The sequence below is a fragment of the Schistocerca serialis genome, chromosome 3 (assembly GCF_023864345.2).
Source record: "Schistocerca serialis cubense isolate TAMUIC-IGC-003099 chromosome 3, iqSchSeri2.2, whole genome shotgun sequence".
Taxonomy (NCBI): domain Eukaryota; kingdom Metazoa; phylum Arthropoda; class Insecta; order Orthoptera; family Acrididae; genus Schistocerca; species Schistocerca serialis.
This window is the reverse complement of record NC_064640.1, coordinates 125558277-125577388: the sequence shown is the minus strand read 5'-3', so window position 1 is coordinate 125577388 and position 19112 is coordinate 125558277. Positions and strand designations below refer to the sequence as shown.

The 19112-nt window shown below is 44.0% G+C and overlaps 1 protein-coding gene across 1 annotated transcript in view; it reads right to left on the bottom strand.

Moving 5' to 3' along the window:
• The window catches only part of LOC126471548 (lipase 1-like), a 273437-nt gene that overhangs the window by 171052 nt on the left and 83273 nt on the right, over positions 1–19112 (bottom strand). The window contains exon 3 of the mRNA XM_050099775.1: positions 6841–6955. Coding sequence (XP_049955732.1) covers positions 6841–6955 — 115 coding nt within the window. The remainder of the gene's footprint in view (positions 1–6840; positions 6956–19112) is intronic.

The window sequence follows — 19112 nt, the reverse complement described above, 5'->3', positions numbered from 1 at the left end:
CACTGCCACCGCTCAGCGAGCAGAAATGAACCCTTGTGATATTTCTAACGAGGACACACGGCTGTTCCAGTTTCCAATGTCTGCATAACCATCATAACTTGTCGAACCGCAGCTTCATAGTTCCAATGTACTACTATTCGTCATGACTTATAATTTGACTGCCAGTGGATTGGAACCTGTAAATATAGATACAGAGCCAGATACTGACTGCCATGTAGTAATATACATATTTTCTCCGGTGGAGTGGCATGAGCTACATGGTAAGATGAATGCTCAGATGGCGACAGAGTAACACCCATACCTCCTTCTCCAGACATTCACGCTCATCGAGAGGTATGGAGCTGCAACACTCAAGGTAGCACCTGGGGACTCTTGAGTGTATTTACACCATCAAACTTTTTGAACACATTACTCTTCCTATAGCTTTGTTTGCAATACAGGGTGAATTTGGAGACGGTAAGAAACAATTATTTGGGAAACATGCAGTGGGTTTGATGTAGAAAAAAAGAATGATCGATTTTTTAACCATTGTGATTAACAGTGTATGAAAAATATGTATTACAAAACTTCCAAAAATTGTTTTATTTGCGCATCCATCTTGTAATTTAGAACAATGTAGAAAGTTGTGCACAGCTTGTAGCTCAGTGAGTAAGGTAACTGGACATGATTATACAAAACATAGAGTAGTCTCATTGCTATCCTCACCCAATCACTATAACTTGTAATCCAGGAAGAAAAGCGGCAGGAAATTCAGAACATTTAACATAGTTTGCCTATTTAAAAAATAATTGTAGCATTGTCGTCACAGTGCACATAATCCCAGCGTCAATCGACGGCTGGAATTTGAGGCGAAACAATCTTTGTCAGTGTATGCTTGAGTATATTAATATTAACATTGTAATATCTCAGAATGATCAAATGAACATCTTAGGCAAAATATACGATCTTCAGAGAGAAGTAAGTGGCGCTGAATAACAAAATTAGAAAGCTAAAAACTGGTCATAATATGCAAATGTATGTCACAATTAAAAGTTACAAGTCTCAACTTTATCAGAGCAATATTTTGGTTAAAATCGACGTTTTAACGAAAAATTTAAGCCGCTAAATAGTAGACACAGAAAGATGAAAATTCGATTTAGCCTCAGTTTCACGTAAGAACATTAAATACGTACATCAATACGCTATCTTTATTAGTTTTCAAATTATTTACTAATAACCAAATTTGGAACGAAAATGTCTTTATTCGTGGTAGATTGTGATTTGCATTTGTAATAGAAAGTTCTCATTGCAGCACTCTATTACATTCATGAAATAATACAGCTGTACTACGTTTCGAGACTGCATTGTAAATAACAGTGGTTACAAGGAATCTTAAACAGGCAGTTCAAAGGTCATGTTTTACTGTCCGTTCCTTTCTAAAAATTCTAGCTGTCAAAGTTTAAATGCGGTCCAACTAAAACTTTTCAGTAACTAAAGCAAACTTAACTCTATTTATATGAATATTAAGAAGACTGTAAATTGTTAAACGACAGAGCTCTTGATTAATACATGCCCGAGAAAAGGACCATTTAGATACTGCAATAGGTGCCTAGAGCGATTGATAGCAGATGTTCTATTTGGCGGTCCGCTGCGCGCCTGTATAAATACAGACAGAGAGGCAGTGGCACACTTCGCACCGAGACACCACTGTCCGCGTCCGCGTCAGTCAAACGCCATCATGCATTGTACCTCGGGTAACGTCATAGCTTGATACACTTGAATGTGTTTTCGGTAAAATTAGGAAGTGAGCTCGCGAGGACTGTACACTGTCCTGGCTCGGTTAAATTTCATGCAAGTAACTGTTTGCTGCCGTCCGTAATGTTGACAAAACCGCGTGGCAAGTGGCGAGATTATTTTCCACTTTTAAGGCGAGCAATTAACTTGTGGTGATTATGAGTCAGGATGATAGACCATTTTACTTGCAACTTCCCTTGGAGGTCGCCTCTGATCTGTTACTTTTATCTATAGTCACAATTCCTGATCCCGCTGAGTAAACACCAAGAGGGAAAATTTTCTTTGACTGCGCAGAAAGAGTACTGTGGACTTGCTGACTGTAAATTATGGTCAGTATATTCTCCATCGCTCTCTGGCTGACCTTAAAAATAGTTTTCAGGCTCTTGTAGACAGCAAAGGTAGGTGGAACGCACTGACAGACAATTTAGGAGTCTTTTCATAACGACATAACGACCATTGGATTTTACCTGCACCCCCCCACCCCCCGCCCCATACGGTCATATGGTTCATCAGCCGGTAAACTGAACTGTGTAAGTGATCGGTGCAAAGCAGGGGACTCGATAGGCACTAACAGGATACCGAAATGAAATATTTCGAAACCATTGGGAGGACAGTGTTGAGGTTTGCTCGCGAGTGTAGAAACTAAACTGTGAATGTTAGTCACAGTAGACTTGAACGCGACGGAAGGAGATAAGAGGACGGCCCTACACCGGGGCTAGAACCAGACGGTGCATCATCGCGGAGCTGCGTGAACCTGCAAGTTACCAGCAAGCTACTCCGCGCTCTCACCGATGCCCAGGCCTTCCTGGAGCTACTGCAGAAGTCAGAAGTTGAAATTAACGAGAATGCTTCTGTCAAAGTACGAGGGCAGTTCAATAAGTAATGCAACACATTTTTTTTTCTCGGCCACTTTTGGTTGAAAAAACCGGAAATTTCTTGTGGAATATTTTCAAACATTCCCGCTTCGTCCCGTATAGTTTCATTGACTTCCAACAGGTGGCAGCGCTGTACGGAGCTGTTAAAATGGCGTCTGTAACGGATGTGCGTTGCAAACAACGGGCAGTGATCGAGTTTCTTTTGGCGGAAAACCAGGGCATCTCAGATATTCATAGGCGCTTGCAGAATGTCTACGGTGATCTGGCAGTGGACAAAAGCACGGTGAGTCGTTGGGCAAAGCGTGTGTCATCATCGCCGCAAGGTCAAGCAAGACTGTCTGATCTCCCGCGTGCGGGCCGGCCGTGCACAGCTGTGACTCCTGCAATGGCGGAGCGTGCGAACACACTCGCCCGAGATGATCGACGGATCACCATCAAACAACTCAGTGCTCAACTTGACATCTCTGTTGGTAGTGCTGTCACAATTGTTCACCAGTTGGGATATTCAAAGGTTTGTTCCCGCTGGGTCCCTCGTTGTCTAACCGAACACCATAAAGAGCAAAGGAGAACCATCTGTGCGGAATTGCTTGCTCGTCATGTGGCTGAGGGTGACAATTTCTTGTCAAAGATTGTTACACGCGATGAAACATGGGTTCATCACTTCGAACCTGAAACAAAACGGCAATCAATGGAGTGGCGCCACACCCACTCCCCTACCAATAAAAAGTTTAAAGCCATACCCTCAGCCGGTAAAGTCATGGTTACAGTCTTCTGGGACGCTGAAGGGGTTATTCTGTTCGATGTCCTTCCCCATGGTCAAACGATCAACTCTGAAGTGTATTGTGCTACTCTTCAGAAATTGAAGAAACGACTTCAGCGTGTTCGTAGGCACAAAAATCTGAACTAACTTCTCCTTCTTCATGACAACGCAAGACCTCACACAAGTCTTCGCACCCGAGAGGAGCTCACAAAACTTCAGTGGACTGTTCTTCCTCATGCACCCTACAGCCCCGATCTCGCACCGTCGGATTTCCATATGTTTGGCCCAATGAAGGACGCAATCCGTGGGAGGCATTACGCGGATGATGAAGAAGTTTTTGATGCAGTACGACGTTGGCTCCGACATCGACCAGTGGAATGGTACCGTGCAGGCATACAGGCCCTCATTTCAAGGTGGCGTAAGGCCGTAGCATTGAATGGAGATTACGTTGAAAAATAGTGTTGTGTAGCTAAAAGATTGGGGAATAACCTGGTGTATTTCAATGCTGAATAAAACAACCCCTGTTTCAGAAAAAAATGTGTTGCATTACTTATTGAACTGCCCTCGTAATAAATCCAGAATCTGAAGGTGATTTGTCAACAGTATTACTGCGAAATTAGAACCAATTTCTGATGATGATATAATTGAAGATGAAGTCAAAAAAATTATAATTACAGAGTTATCAAATAATGTAACTGAGATAAATATTTCTGAAATTCATCCAATTCAGGGACTGCTAGAAACTCCTTTAAAACCAGTTGAAATACCAAGTGGCGACATAGAGAAACCAAACCGGAGGCAGTTGCTATTTTCAAAACTTGAATCTTATCATAAAGAACTGAACAACAAGATGGAATCCAGTAGTAAACAGTTAAGTAGTAATTAAAAAGTAAATGTTGAAATGAACTCAAAACTGAATAGTTTAAACAATAAAATTGATTCTAACCACAATGATCTGCAAGTCTAATTAGGGCAACAGCTTACTAAACTGCCGGTAGCGTTCTCGCTTCCCACGCCCGGGTTCCCGGGTTCGATTCCCGGCGGGGTCAGGGATTTTCTCTGCCTCGTGATGACTGGGTGTTGTGTGCTGTCCTTAGGTTAGTTAGGTTTAAGTAGTTCTAAGTTCTAGGGGACTGATGACCATAGATGTTAAGTCCCATAGTGCTCAGAGCCATTTGAACCATTTTTTACTAAACTACATAGTATTTTCAAAACCGAAACTGGTAAAGTTCGTAAAGATTTTAAAGACACAGATGATCTTAGGAAAGGGAGGTTGTGAGAAAGAATAGGCAATGAATCCAAACTTTGCTCTAATCGGTTTGAGGAAGTAACAAATAAAGTAAACGCTTGACAGAAGGATATTAAGAAAGTAAAAATCTGATTGCGTGAAACTGTATAAGGAAGTTGATAAAAAAATTTCTGACAGAGTGGAGGCAGTAGAATTACAAGTAGAAAATCTAAATACTATTATTACTAACATAGAAAATAGGATAACCTCTGGTAGCTCTTGTTAATACTACTGTAGAGCATTTTGCTTCAGTTGGCGCAGATTTTATAGGATGGCGTCAGTTTTTACGTTTTGATCCAGACAAAAAAATTCACCTGTTAGAGTCCTGGAATGATTTTAAGGATGCTTTACCAAATGCATTGTCAAAACATGAGACAATTTCTTTCATAAGAAGTCATATATCAGGAGATACTTTGCGATGGTCAGCTGACGTAATGATTAGATGAACAACTCTTTCTGAATTTAAAACTGCCTTTCGTAATGAGTACTGGTCACACAACAAACAAAACGATGTTTGAGAGAATTTTGGAGTGGTAAAAAGTTTACTCCAGATCACGAATCAGTTACCAAGTTCTCTAGAAAGTGGGTTTCACGGTTGTCACATCTGACGGAAAAAAATTAAACCAGTAATGATGATCATGGGACTAGAAGGTAAGCTGCCTTGGTTTTGGCAGAAAAGAATCATTTCCGCACCTAGAAATAACGTGGATAGGTTTATAGAGAATCTCGAGCGAGTGGAATGGGTAGCTGCTGTTGAGTAGTAGGTGCGGAACAATACTAGGTAATAACACACTAAGGCTCCAAACAAACTGCTAAAAGCATGCGTATTCAAATACAGAGATTTGTAAAAAGGCAGAATACGGAGCTGCGGTCGGCAACGCCTATATAAGACAAGTGTCTAGCGCAGTTGTTAGATCGGTTACTGCTGCTACTATGGCAGGTTATCAAGATTTCAGTGTCCTTGAACGTGGTGTTATAGTCGGCGCAAGAGCGATGGGACGCAGCATCTCCGAGGTAGCGATGAACTGGGGATTTTCCAGTACGACCATTTCACGGGACCAATGACGACTGAAGAGAATCGTTCAACGTGACAGAAGCGCAACCCTTCCGCAAACTGCTGCAGATTTCAATGCTGGGCCACCAGCAAGTGTCAGCGAAACATCATCGATATGGGCTTTCGGAGGTGACGGCCCACTCGCGTGTCCTTGATGACTGCACGACTCATAGCTTTACCCCTTGCCTGGGCCCGTCAACACCGACATTGGACTGTTGATGACTGGAAACATGTTGCCTGATCGGACGAGTCTCGTTTCAAATTGTATCGAGCGGATGGACGTGTACGGGTATGGAGACAACCTCATAAATCCATGGACCCTGCATGTCATCAGGGGATTGCGCAAGCTGGTGGAGGCTCTGTAATGGTGTGGGGCGTGTGCAGCTGGAGTGATATGGGACTCCTCATACGTCTAGATTCGACTCTGACAGGTGACACGTACGTAAGCATCCTGTCTGATCACCTGCATTCATTCATGTCATTGTGCATTCCGACGGACTTGGGCAATTCCAGCAGGACAGTGCGACACCACACACGTCCAGAATTCTACAGAGTGAATTAAAAATATCTGGGATGCCTTGCAATGTGTTGTTTAGAAGAGATCTCCGGAAGGCATATTCCAGGAGGGGGAAATGTTCAAGCGCCTATATATATTGGGAGAATTCTTGGGTGCGCTTGAATCAAATATTTGTTAATAAATACACATTAAGCTTTCTACCGTTTATGCTGTTGGTTCGATACAATTTATCGCATTAGTTTTCCCATTACTGGCTCGAAGCCTTTCACGATTGGTGGACATATGTTGGAGCTTGTCTCCTGATTCTTAGTAAGTCGAGGAGAGTCCGACATATCTATTAAGCGTGGCAAGAATGCCTACCTATTTGGTAACAGTGTACTTCATAGGTAACAAAATCAGAGCTACTTGAATCTAACCCATCTCAAAAGAGCCCATTCACATCCATCTACAGTATACAATTTGAGTGCACGTGTTCTGCTACAAACCACAGGATATCTTTGTTACCCTTGAATATCTTAATCGGTACATACAATTTGAGTGTATTAAAGAAAAGAGTGTGAGAAAAAATTGCACCTGAATTTCCAGAATGAGGGATCCGTAGTATTCAGGGTTGTGTGTCTAGCACTGTATCTGTTTCCTCTGAAGTTCATCAGCCACACGTCGTAGCCGTCATCTGCAAGTAGGTACCCTGCAACAGCAACCAGTTTACTGGATAAGATTTCGAGGAAACTTAAGTTTTCTACACTTTGAGAATGATTTTAATGGTTGTGTGATAGTTCAAGCAACACTTAATAACAAACATTGTTCCATTACACTTTTATAACAACTGGTATTGTCAAATATTTTATTGAATTATAGCCACACTGGGGAAGGATCATAAATACTTCAATGGCAAAATGATGACAATGAGTGCCCTAAAGTGTCTTTAGAAACTTGCTTATGTTTTCCGGAACACAATACCCGTGGAGATGTGATGCTGTTGGCATTTGAACAAATACATTCTGAATAAAGAATATACTCTTGTGGAACCTCAACAAAATGTCAGTCAGTTGCCCCAAGAATCTTTGTGTCTGCGAGTAAAAACCGAATTAATGTTTGAACAACTGACCTTATGCTATTGTAAACGCAATTAGCCCAACTCAGCTATTTTGTGTGTGCATGTGACAGTTTCTTGTGGGAGCCGCCAGATCCTATCCTGGACCTAATGCTGGTGGATCCGCCTCCAGATGTTGCCCCAGATGTAATGTGGGTGGATCCACCTCTGAACCGTACCCAGACGTAACGTGGGTAGATCCATCATTGGACGTAATCCCAGATGGATCCATTTGTGAATCCTATGTTAAACCTATTCCAGGCAGTGTGGGCTCCGTGAGAATTCGACACATGCACCCATAAAATACACTCCTGGAAATGGAAAAAAGAACACATTGACACCGGTGTGTCAGACCCACCATACTTGCTCCGGACACTGCGAGAGGGCTGTACAAGCAATGATCACACGCACGGCACAGCGGACACACCAGGAACCGCGGTGTTGGCCGTCGAATGGCGCTAGCTGCGCAGCATTTGTGCACCGCCGCCGTCAGTGTCAGCCAGTTTGCCGTGGCATACGGAGCTCCATCGCAGTCTTTAACACTGGTAGCATGCCGCGACAGCGTGGACGTGAACCGTATGTGCAGTTGACGGACTTTGAGCAAGGGCGTATAGTGGGCATGCGGCATGCTCAACACGTGGGGCGTGAGGTCTCCACAGTACATCGATGTTGTTGCCAGTGGTCGGCGGAAGGTGCACGTGCCCGTCGACCTGGGACCGGACCGCAGCGACTCACGGATGCACGCCAAGACCGTAGGATCCTACGCAGTGCCGTAGGGGACCGCACCGCCACTTCCCAGCAAATTAGGGACACTGTTGCTCCTGGGGTATCGGCGAGGACCATTCGCAACCGTCTCCATGAAGCTGGGCTACAGTCCCGCACACCGTTAGGCCGTCTTCCGCTCACGCCCCAACATCGTGCAGCTCGCCTCCAGTGGTGTCGCGACAGGCGTGAATGGAGGGACGAATGGAGACGTGTCGTCTTCAGCGATGAGAGTCGCTTCTGCCTTGGAGCCAATGATGGTCGTATGCGTGTTTGGCGCCGTGCAGGTGAGCGCCACAATCAGGACTGCATACGACCGAGGCACACAGGGCCAACACCCGGCATCATGGTGTGGGGAGCGATCTCCTACACTGGCCGTACACCACTGGTGATCGTCGAGGGGACACTGAATAGTGCACGGTACATCCAAACCGTCATCGAACCCATCGTTCTACCATTCCTAGACCGGCAAGGGAACTTGCTGTTCCAACAGGACAATGCACGTCCGCATGTATCCCGTGCCACCCAACGTGCTCTAGAAGGTGTAAGTCAACTACCCTGGCCAGCAAGATCTCCGGATCTGTCCCCCATTGAGCATGTTTGGGACTGGATGAAGCGTCGTCTCACGCGGTCTACACGTCCAGCACGAACGCTGGTCCAACTGAGGCGCCAGGTGGAAATGGCATGGCAAGCCGTTCCACAGGACTACATCCAGCATCTCTACGATCGTCTCCATGGGAGAATAGCAGCCTGCATTGCTGCGAAAGGCGGATATACACTATACTAGTGCCGACATTGTGCATGCTCTGTTGCCTGTGTCTATGTGCCTGTGGTTCTGTCAGTGTGATCATGTGATGTATCTGATCCCAGGAATGTGTCAATAAAGTTTCCCCTTCCTGGGACAATGAATTCACGGTGTTCTTATTTCAATTTCCAGGAGTGTAGAATAAATTGAGTATGTGTTTTTACAACAGGATAAAGCCAGTTCCTCAAACACAGTTTCCATCTGTTACATGTATTCTGGATCATTTAGCATGAACCAGGTATCAACTCATGCTGAAATAACTATATTAGTACTTGGTGTATCCTCCACAGTCGGCAATACAGGCACTGACTCTAGCATCCAAGTGATCATACAGATGGAGAATACTGTCCTCGGATAAGTTACGCCACATCCGCTTGACCTGTTCATGTCGTTCTGTAAGATTGTAGACTAGTCCAGAGATTGTGCTGACCAGGGCAATTACTGCACGTCTTGCAGTGTACATTGACTTTCACGGGCAGTTTGTGGGCGAGCATTATCGTGTTGCAACAACGCATCACCTTCCTGTTGTAAGAACGGCAAAAGAACATCTCTAATAACATTTTCCACATACCGAATGCTGGTTAGCGTTTCCTCCAGAACCACCAAAGGTGAACAAGAGCTGTAGCTTATCGCACCCCAGACCATAAGGCCTGGGGTGGGACCACCGTGTCTTAGACGAATGCATTCTATGAGACAGGGCTCACCTGGCCTACGTCTACGAGCAAACGACTATCACTGTATTGCAACCAACTTACCCTTTGAATCATCATTCTTTGCGTTCTTTTGGCGACCACCGTTCGAGTCAGCAGATGAATCTACACTGAAAGGAGGTCACTGGAATACAAATCTGTGCCCATTTCCCACTGAAATGAGTCTGCAGTAACTGGGGAGCAAAACCTTTCGACCTTCCTGTGGCAATGACAGCCTCTTAATGCAAGTGTTTCGGTGACTTTAAAATAAGTTTCTTGTTAGCAGATGCAAAACGGTCTCTCCTGGATCAAGAGCTGTAATTATTCCAAGTGCGAACGGCTCCACTGCAGTAGGGAAGCCCCAATGAGAACCATTGATTAGCTATGGTTGCTCCTGCCCTTCCCTCTCGGCAGTGGTAATTCACCCGCGAGGTCAGGGAGAGCGTGGGACGGAGCTCAGCTCTCCGGTTCCTCCACGTAAATATCAGTGTCCTCGCAACCGTAAAATCACCTTTGGAAAGGGAGAGTGCCCACCAATCCAATAGCTATGCTACCACTTTCTTTGAATTCGGCCAATGATTTGTGTGAACAGTAGCTTGAACGGATTGAGAGAATGGCTTAGTCAGTTTCTGATGGTGTGCAGTAGCGTGTGGCTAAGGTTCCGAGTCCACTGTTGACAGCTTCCGAATGATTTCGGGTTCAAATTCAGCTTTTCGGTCACAGATAGGCTTACCAGAACATTTACTGGTACTTGAATCTGTGGTCTGCATTTCTGTGAACGCGTCACACTAGGCAACTGGCTTCTTAAGGCCCGATACAAAAGAAATAGCGAACACTAGAGGTTGCATAGCTTTGAAAGCTTCTTTAGCTTCACCGTAGGGTATATATCTCGTAAGTTTCAACTCCTGAATTTTCTTTTCCTCGTTATAAACCCCACACTTCCTGCTCCATACTGGGTGATCTCCAGAGCATTTTATACATTTTGGAGGAAGTGTACAAGAATTGGCCGATTTGTGAGCTGGGCCTGCACAGTTGCCAAACGTAGCCCTTGCTTTACAGGCGATAATGGGATGACCAACTCTTTGATATTTGAAGCACAGCATTGGGTTGGGAACGAAGATCGAACCTTACGACAGATATAGCCTGCAAAAATATTTTCATGGTAATTCCGGAGGATTGAACTTTAGAATAAACGTTGCAGTTTTTTCCAATGTACCACTGACTCCTCGCATATATTTCTGCCCTTCCATACTCCAATATTTTTCCATTCTTCTCGCAACTTCTCAGGGTTCATCTCCATTATATTGTAGCAGGCAACCATGCCTTCACATAAGTTAAGGGTGTTATGCAACCGGCCGCAACATGGTAGTCACCTAAGCCCTTCCATCCCAGAAGCTTAAATACTTGGTCCGACATGGTAGTTTCAATTAGAAGTCCTCCATAACGAAGTTGTTCAACACTTTTTAAAGAACCAGCAATACCTTCCAATGCCTTGTGAATACAGAAAGGGGAGATTGAAGGTTACCCCACTCTCTTGATTACAATGAAAGTGTTATGGCAAACTACTGCCCTGTTAGTATAATTCTGAAACTTTTTTTTCAGGTGGACTGGCCAACTGAGCTCTCTTTGTTGCGTGGGTGTAGGTACTCCCTGACAGTACACGCTTCCTGTCAGGAGAAGATTGGAACTGAGGTCGCTCCATAGCGATCCCACGAAGCACTAGGGAAACAAATGTCGATCTAGACAGAGCCCCATCTGCCTGAGCAAGTCTTGTACAACTAGAGGCTGTCATGTGACCCAGAGATTGCCCGCTAGAGTCTGTTTCACCTCAGCACCCATTCACCTCATCAGCAGGTAGCACAAACGAGGTTGACGTCTTTTTCTTTTTAAAGAGGCATGAACCTTCCTCATGGTCCAGGTGGTGAGACTGAGGCCTCTGGTCTCTGAAACGCACAATGTTCCACTGTTGCACCTAACGATGGTCCCTGAAGTACGCCCAGACGTTACTGTAGAAGAGGTACGTCGGCGCCAGCCAGTTCCCAGATCAGGAAAACTGGGGTCGCCCTAGCCATACCCAACCACTGCTGGAGGAGCTCGTAGGGTAAAACACAGCCCTCCCTTCCCTAAGTTGCGGGACACTCTTCGTCAGGCCCGTCCGTCGAGACCTGTCAGGTTTGGGTGACCATGACAGTAGCTATGCTACCGCTGGCATAGCCCTTAGCGTCGCTGAGTCATCCAAACTCTCCCACCTGTCAGTAAAACTGCCTACCATAAAGCGCTGTCCCCCATGATGGTCTAGCTTAAAGGGATGCAGGTGGTCCGCAGTAATATTCACGTAGTCCATAGCTGTCCTTGTGCCTTCGAGTACTAAACAGGTACCATGGAAGCCCAGGTGAATTTCTCTCATAAGCTATGGAAGTGGTATGTGATGACAGCACATTATATAGTTCCTTCTTTTGTGAAAGAGTGTCTGCAGCTCGTGACCTAGGGGCTAGCGTTGCTGCCTCTGGATCACGGGGTCCAGGGTTCGATTCCCGGCCGGGAAATTTTCTCTGCCCGTGGACTGGGTGTTTGTATTGTCCTCATCATTTCATCGTCATCATCATTTGTTAGAGTGACTAGACTGGATTGTGAAAAGAAAATGGACTGTGTAAAATTTGGGACTTTGTACGGGCGCTGATGACCGTGCAGTTGAGCTCCCCACAAACCAAACACCATCATCTAAAAGAGTTCTTCAATATGGCCGACTCGACTGTGCCCTGCATCCCCCCTCCTTTCTTTCAAAATACTGCCCCTGCCGGCCTGCGTCCGAGGCACAGTCCACGTTTCGAGCAGCCGTTCGTTTGAACGAGTTCCAACAAGACCACAGACCTGGGATAACAATAAACGTGTTTCACTCGATCAAGCAAGCCGCTTCCAGAGTTCACAGTCCAGTTTCGATGTTCTCACGCCTATTACAGTCGTAACTGACGATATCGTTGGGTCAAAACTGGAACACTGTGAAGTCCCGTGTTCAACAATGTACACTGGACGGTATGCTCGTAAACACCAGCTTTGGTCGTCAGATCTGCCTCAGATAGCCACCTATCCTGTTTTACAGAGCGCGCAAGCCTCCGACCTTCATGTTCTGTGATGATGTACGACAGGACGTAGCCAAAGAGAGAGGGGGAGGGGGGGACACCAGGGGGTCCAGACCCCCCCTTATCACTAAACTGAAATTACACATGAACTATTTGCTATGGAGTGAAATTGAAAGATGTAAGGAGCGAGCAAAAAGTTTCTGTTTGAGGAAGTTACTGCAGCGTATATGCAACATGGCGCTACTCCGATGCCGGTATGTAAGCACCGACATGTGGGTGAGGAATTATTATGGCATTCGTGTCTTTCCGACTTGCATGTGGTAAACATGGAAACGTTACCTATGGCGGAGTTATTACCCAATGCATCCAAATCGGACCAACGTGCTGGTTTTCTTTTCTTGGCTGCCGAAGGACTAGTAGACACGCAGCGGAGAACGAAGAATGTGTATGGAGCAGGAAATGTGTATCGAAAAGCATCGTTCCGAAATGACTGACAAGGGGTGCCTCTACTTCATGATAACGCACTTTCCCATATCGCAAATGTCGTAACGCAGAAGTTACGACAACTCCAGTGGGAGACACTCGAGCACCCGCCCTATAGTCCTGATTTCTCCGCATGCGATTATCACGCCTTGGCCCCTTCAGAAAAGCCTTGGCGGGTCACAATTCCTGTCCTATGTGCAGCAGGCAGTTACGGGCTTTTTTTTCGTTTAAACAATACAGAGTAGCCCACCACCTGGGTTACTAAGGTGGGCCGTGTGCTACTTAAGACAAGTAACAAGTCAGGCAGCATGTAGGTCTCTTAGCCGTCATGGCTTCTCACAAGTTAAATTAGCTTGGCAAGCACCCATTCCGTTGCCCGTCCCTGCCACGAGGAGGCGGACCTATTTCTAATATTTCTGCCCTGGTTGTTGCTCTGCGTGTTGGTGCACTATATAATACAGTAAGTGATGTTTGAATTCAGCATGATTAATAAAAGCAATATAATTATACAAAATTATTAGCAGAGAAATTTCTAGAATATATGATGTCAACTAAATCCAAGTTCTCACTCATGCGATTCCAGAATGCAAGGCTGTTTATGTACCCTAAGGTTTAACAGAAATAGATTTCTCTATATGAGATTGTCAATGAAATTAAAATTCACATGAAACATAAAAGCAGTATGAATATATACATACGATAATGTAACTTTAAGATAAAGTTTCAAAGCTATTAGAAATAACTGAAGCCCAAATTCTTGCATAGACAATTTCAGATACAGGAAATATTCAAGTAGCTAAAGTTAAACATAACAAAATCCGTCTATTCAAAATTTTAAAATTTTACAAATTTAATTTAGAGATAAGATAGCATTACAAATCAGCAATGGTTAGAGACAAGAGGTTACCAAAGTTAGGATAATTAAAAAAAATTGTACTATGTACAAAAGAAAATAAATGTAGACAATGAATTTTTGAAATGTATGGTGTCACCTAAAACCAAGTTCTCACTCATGCGATTCCAGAGTACAGAGGATGTGTATGTGCCTTGAAGTCGAACACAGATTTCTCTACATTAAATTATAAATGAGGTTTCAAATTTCGCATAAATAATAAAAACAATATGAATATTAACATATAACAATCTCGCATAGACAAGTATAGATACAAAAACATTCAGGTAGCTAGAAGTTGAACATACTCAATTCCTCTATGCATAATTTAAAAAGTTAATTTAAAGATGAGATATCATTGCAATACCAACAATTGTTTGAGACAATAGATTACCAAAGTGCAAACAACATGCTGAAAGTCATTGAATAAAACTAGAAGTAAATAAACACAATAAATGGTTCAGTATTACGTTGGAGAAGAAATCATAGGAATTCCACATGCATAAAATCATAAGAATTCCATATGCGTAATATATCTTCAAAGTTTGAATGCACTAGAAAGATCCTTATTAGAATATCAAACGTTAAGTCTCGTAGAGACATAGAATATAACGATTCAAGTGTGAAATTACTTAAGTTAATTGCAACTAAATCTAGTCCATCTGGCAAGTCAAGTAACAAGGTTGTGAGACAAGAGAGGGAACCTGCATTATATGTCAAATAATATGTCAAATGATATGTAAGCCAAAAAAGGGAACCTGCATTATATGTCAAATGATATGCATCAATCAATCTTATGACTATGCCATTATACGTTTGACCCTTCTACAACTTCTGTGTCAATATTAGTCGGTATCTGTTCCAGTATACGTGCCAGAGTCGGAACTTGTATCTTCCCATATGTTGTGTTGTGGTACTGTTTCTATGTGTGTTCTTGTTCTGGCAGTAGGATGCTGATTTTTATACATTTCAAGCAAGGACTTCATCACGCAGCAGGACACGATGTTTTACGAAACGGGTATCTTCAGCCTGGTGCGACGGTGGGATGATTGCCTCATTGCCCACGGCGATTTTGCCTGCGTGACGTACCGATTCTGAATTGTAAGGCCTTCGAACGGAAAGTTTTTATCGACTTTTATATGTTTGATTTTCAATCATAGGACGATACGCACTAACGATAGTCAGCAAGGCCATCGACACATTTATGCTAACGTTCTATCGATAGCGCTCTCGGCGAAAGCCTATTAATGTATGTGCTGCCATTTATTGTTTTTGCGTGTATGCTGTTCTGATAGTTTTTAATTTCGGATAAATTTGTAACGAGAAAGAAAAGTAGAACTTCTTTTGATTCGTCCACTAGTGTTACGATAAGTTAAAAGCACGGACTCACTACCATAATAGTGTAATTACCTATCTACAGCAGTTTAATGTCAGCACTGGCGTTGTTATTTGGAGACTGGCAGAACTTTGGAGTTGCGATATTTCAATATTTCACAAGGCAGCGGAGCGGTAAACATCAATACAAATAACATTAAATTCAAATCAGTGCATAAAAATACACTTTGCCTGTGTCGCCAAAATATCGCATTTACGACAAAAATATCGTCCAAACTGTCTTGGTTGCATTTGTTAAAAAAAAAAAAAAAAGAGCTCAAAATTCTATCATTATTAGCCCAAATGACAAAATATGACCCAACCTGCTCACCCGGGGAGTACTCAATAATGAAAACCGGTTCCGATACGGAACGATGGGAGACGTTCGTGAAGAGCGGAAGGAATATGTGGTGACAGCACATTCTATAGTTCGTTCTTCTCTAAAAGAGTTCTTCAATATGTCTGACTCGACTGTGCCCTGCATCCCCCCCCCCCTTTCAGTCCAAATATATTTATGCTCTTGTAATACTATAATAACGGAAGCCACGAATTCTCTGCACATTAAATATTAAAATATGCATGCATCCATGTACTATCAAGTGGTTCAAATGGCTCTGAGCACTATGGGACTCAACTGCTGTGGTCATAAGTCCCCTAGAACTTAGAACTACTTAAACCTAACCAACCTAAGGACAACACACACATCCATGCCCGAGGCAGGATTCGAACCTGCGACCGTAGCGGTCGTGCGGTTCCAGACAGTAGCGCCTTTAACCGCTCGGCCACTCCGGCCGGCTACTATCAAATGACGAAACATGCACAATTAAAGGAGAAACATGCAATATCAGAAGTCCATCTTTTATTGTGACTCATTTTATCGTCCACACATCAAAAAAGTTTGCATCACCCCGGTTTCCAGAACTCCTGAAGATAGACGTTGACTGCATATTGTATCACAGACACAGTCCCTTTGACTGTTCAGAGATGTCACTAAACCCGCCCAAAGATGTTAACGACCATGCTTCAGCAGTGCCTATTAGACGAAGGTGTCCGACAGCCGATCAGTTCCAGTCATTCCACCAGGAAGGAGGTACACGGCACATGTTGTCCGTAGTTCAACCATGCCTAGACGGTCAATACCGCGGTTCGACAAGGAGCAGATACAGAGAGACAGGAACTGTCGATGACATGCTTCACTCAGGCCGCCCAAGGGCTACTACTCCAGTGGATGACCGCAACCTACGGACTATGGCTCGGAGGAACCCCGACAGCAACACCACCATGTTGATTAATGCTTTTCGTGCAGCCACAGGACGTCGTGTTATGACTCAAATTGTGCGCAATAGGCAGCATGATGCGCAACTTCACTCCCGATTTCCATGGCGAGGCCCACCTTTGCAACTACGACACCATGCAGAGCGGTACAGATGGGCCCAACAACATGCCGAATGGACCACTCAGGATTGGCATCAAGTTCCCTTCCGATGAGTGTCGCATATGCCTTCAACCAGACAATCGTTGGATACGCGTTTGGAGGCAACCGGGTCAGGCTGAACGACGTACGCCGCTGGTGGTCATGGAAGGCGCCGTAACGGCTGTACGATACGTGAATGCCATCCTCCGACCGATAGTGCAACCATATCGGTAGCATATTAGCGAGGCAGTCGTCTTCATGGGCGACAATTCGCGCCCCCATCGTGTACATCTCGTGAATGACTTCCTTCAGGATAATGACATGGCTTGACTAGAGCGGCCAGCATGTTCTCCAGACTTGAACCCTATCTAACATGCCTGGGATAGATTGAAAAAGGCTGTTTATGGACGACGTGACTCACGAACCACTCCGAGGAATCTACGCCGAATTGCCGTTAAGGAGTGGGACAATCTGGAGCAACAGTGCCTTGATGAACGTGTGGATAGTATGCCACGACGAATACAGGTTTGCATCAATGCAAGAGGACGTGCTACTGGATATTAGAGGTACCGGTGTGTACAGCAGTCTGGACCAACACCTCTGAAGGTCTTGCTGTATGGCGGTACAACATGCAATGTGTGGTTTCCATGAGCAATAAAAAGGGCGGAAATGATGTTCATGTTGATCTCTATTCCAGTTTTCTTTACAGGTCGCGGAACTCTAGGAACCGAGGTGATGCAAAACTTTCTTGAAGTTGTGTGTATTTTAAAACAACAGACAACAACCAGTTTTTCCAAATTCTCCTCCGACCAGGGTAGATCTGGGCCTAGATTCGTCTGGATTCAGGAGGCGAAGTGGTTCGAATCCATCCACGGGCAACACTGAAAATCATTTCCTGTGGTTTCCCATATTCATTTTATCAAATGCTGGGAACGTTCCCTTATTATAGGCCACAGCCAATTCTTTCTGAAGTCCTTTCTTTCCTGAGAGGTTCCAATTCCCATAAAGATGCAGCCTCTCTGCTTAAATGAAAAGAGCTGCATCAAAGGCGAGCTTAACATCTCTCCAGACTCCCGGCACTAAATCACATATTTACATTAGAAGGCGGCTATCGATTGCCATTTTGTACTATGTATCTGTCCATGAAGTTAATTCACTTGTGGAACGGCGATATGTCTTCAAATTTTACTAAAAGAGCGACATTCTACTGTGAAAAAACGTATTCTTTGGAACAGTGAGTCCAAAAGTCACATTCCTAACGAATTTGTAAATAAACGTCAAATAAACGACAGCGTATGTTGCACATCACAGAGGAGTTTATTAGGAACAAAGACCGTATAGAACGCATACATTAGAAGTCTAGTTGAAATAAATGCGTGAAGCAATTTTGAGATCCCAAAACTGTAGCTCATAGTATCTGAGCATTACGTTGGTTTAATAAATAAATTTGGTTGCTATAGTTTTAAGCTGACTATTGAGATTTTGACAGCTAATAAAACTGAAGAATTTTAGTGAAAAGGTCCTTTAATAAAATTTGAGTCAGAATTGAGAAACCTGGGATGTTTCTATGTGCTGGAAAAATTCTAACTTGGTTTCAGATAAGTCGTAAATATTTAGTAGGAGAAATACAGCTGTTATGCAAAGAGATTTGAACCCATTTAACTCTATATGTTATTTAAGCCAACGTTAACATTCTCGTGCTCTTCAATAGTGAAACTTATATTAGAAGATTGAGCTGTGTTTGTTAACAAAAGAGACAATACATTATATTGGAATTTTACGTCGTTTGGCAATAGAGTGAAGTTAACAATATTGCCAAATAAAGATATACACTGAAGCGCCAAAGAAACTGGTATAGGCATGCGTATTCAAATATATATACACTCCTGGAAATTGAAATAAGAACACCGAGAATTCATTGTCCCAGGAAGGGGAAACTTTATTGAAACATTCCTGGGGTCAGATACATCACATGATCACACTGACAGAACCACAGGCACATAGACACAGGCAACAGAACATGCACAATGTCGGCACTAGTACAGTGTATATCCACCTTTCGCAGCAATGCGGGCTGCTATTCTCCCCCATGGAGACGATCGTAGAGATGCTGGATGTAGTCCTGTGGAACGGCTTGCCATGCCATTTCCACCTGGCGCCTCAGTTGGACCAGCGTTCGTGCTGGACGTGCAGACCACGTGAGACGACGCTTCATCCAGTCCCAAACATGCTCAATGGGGGACAGATCCGGAG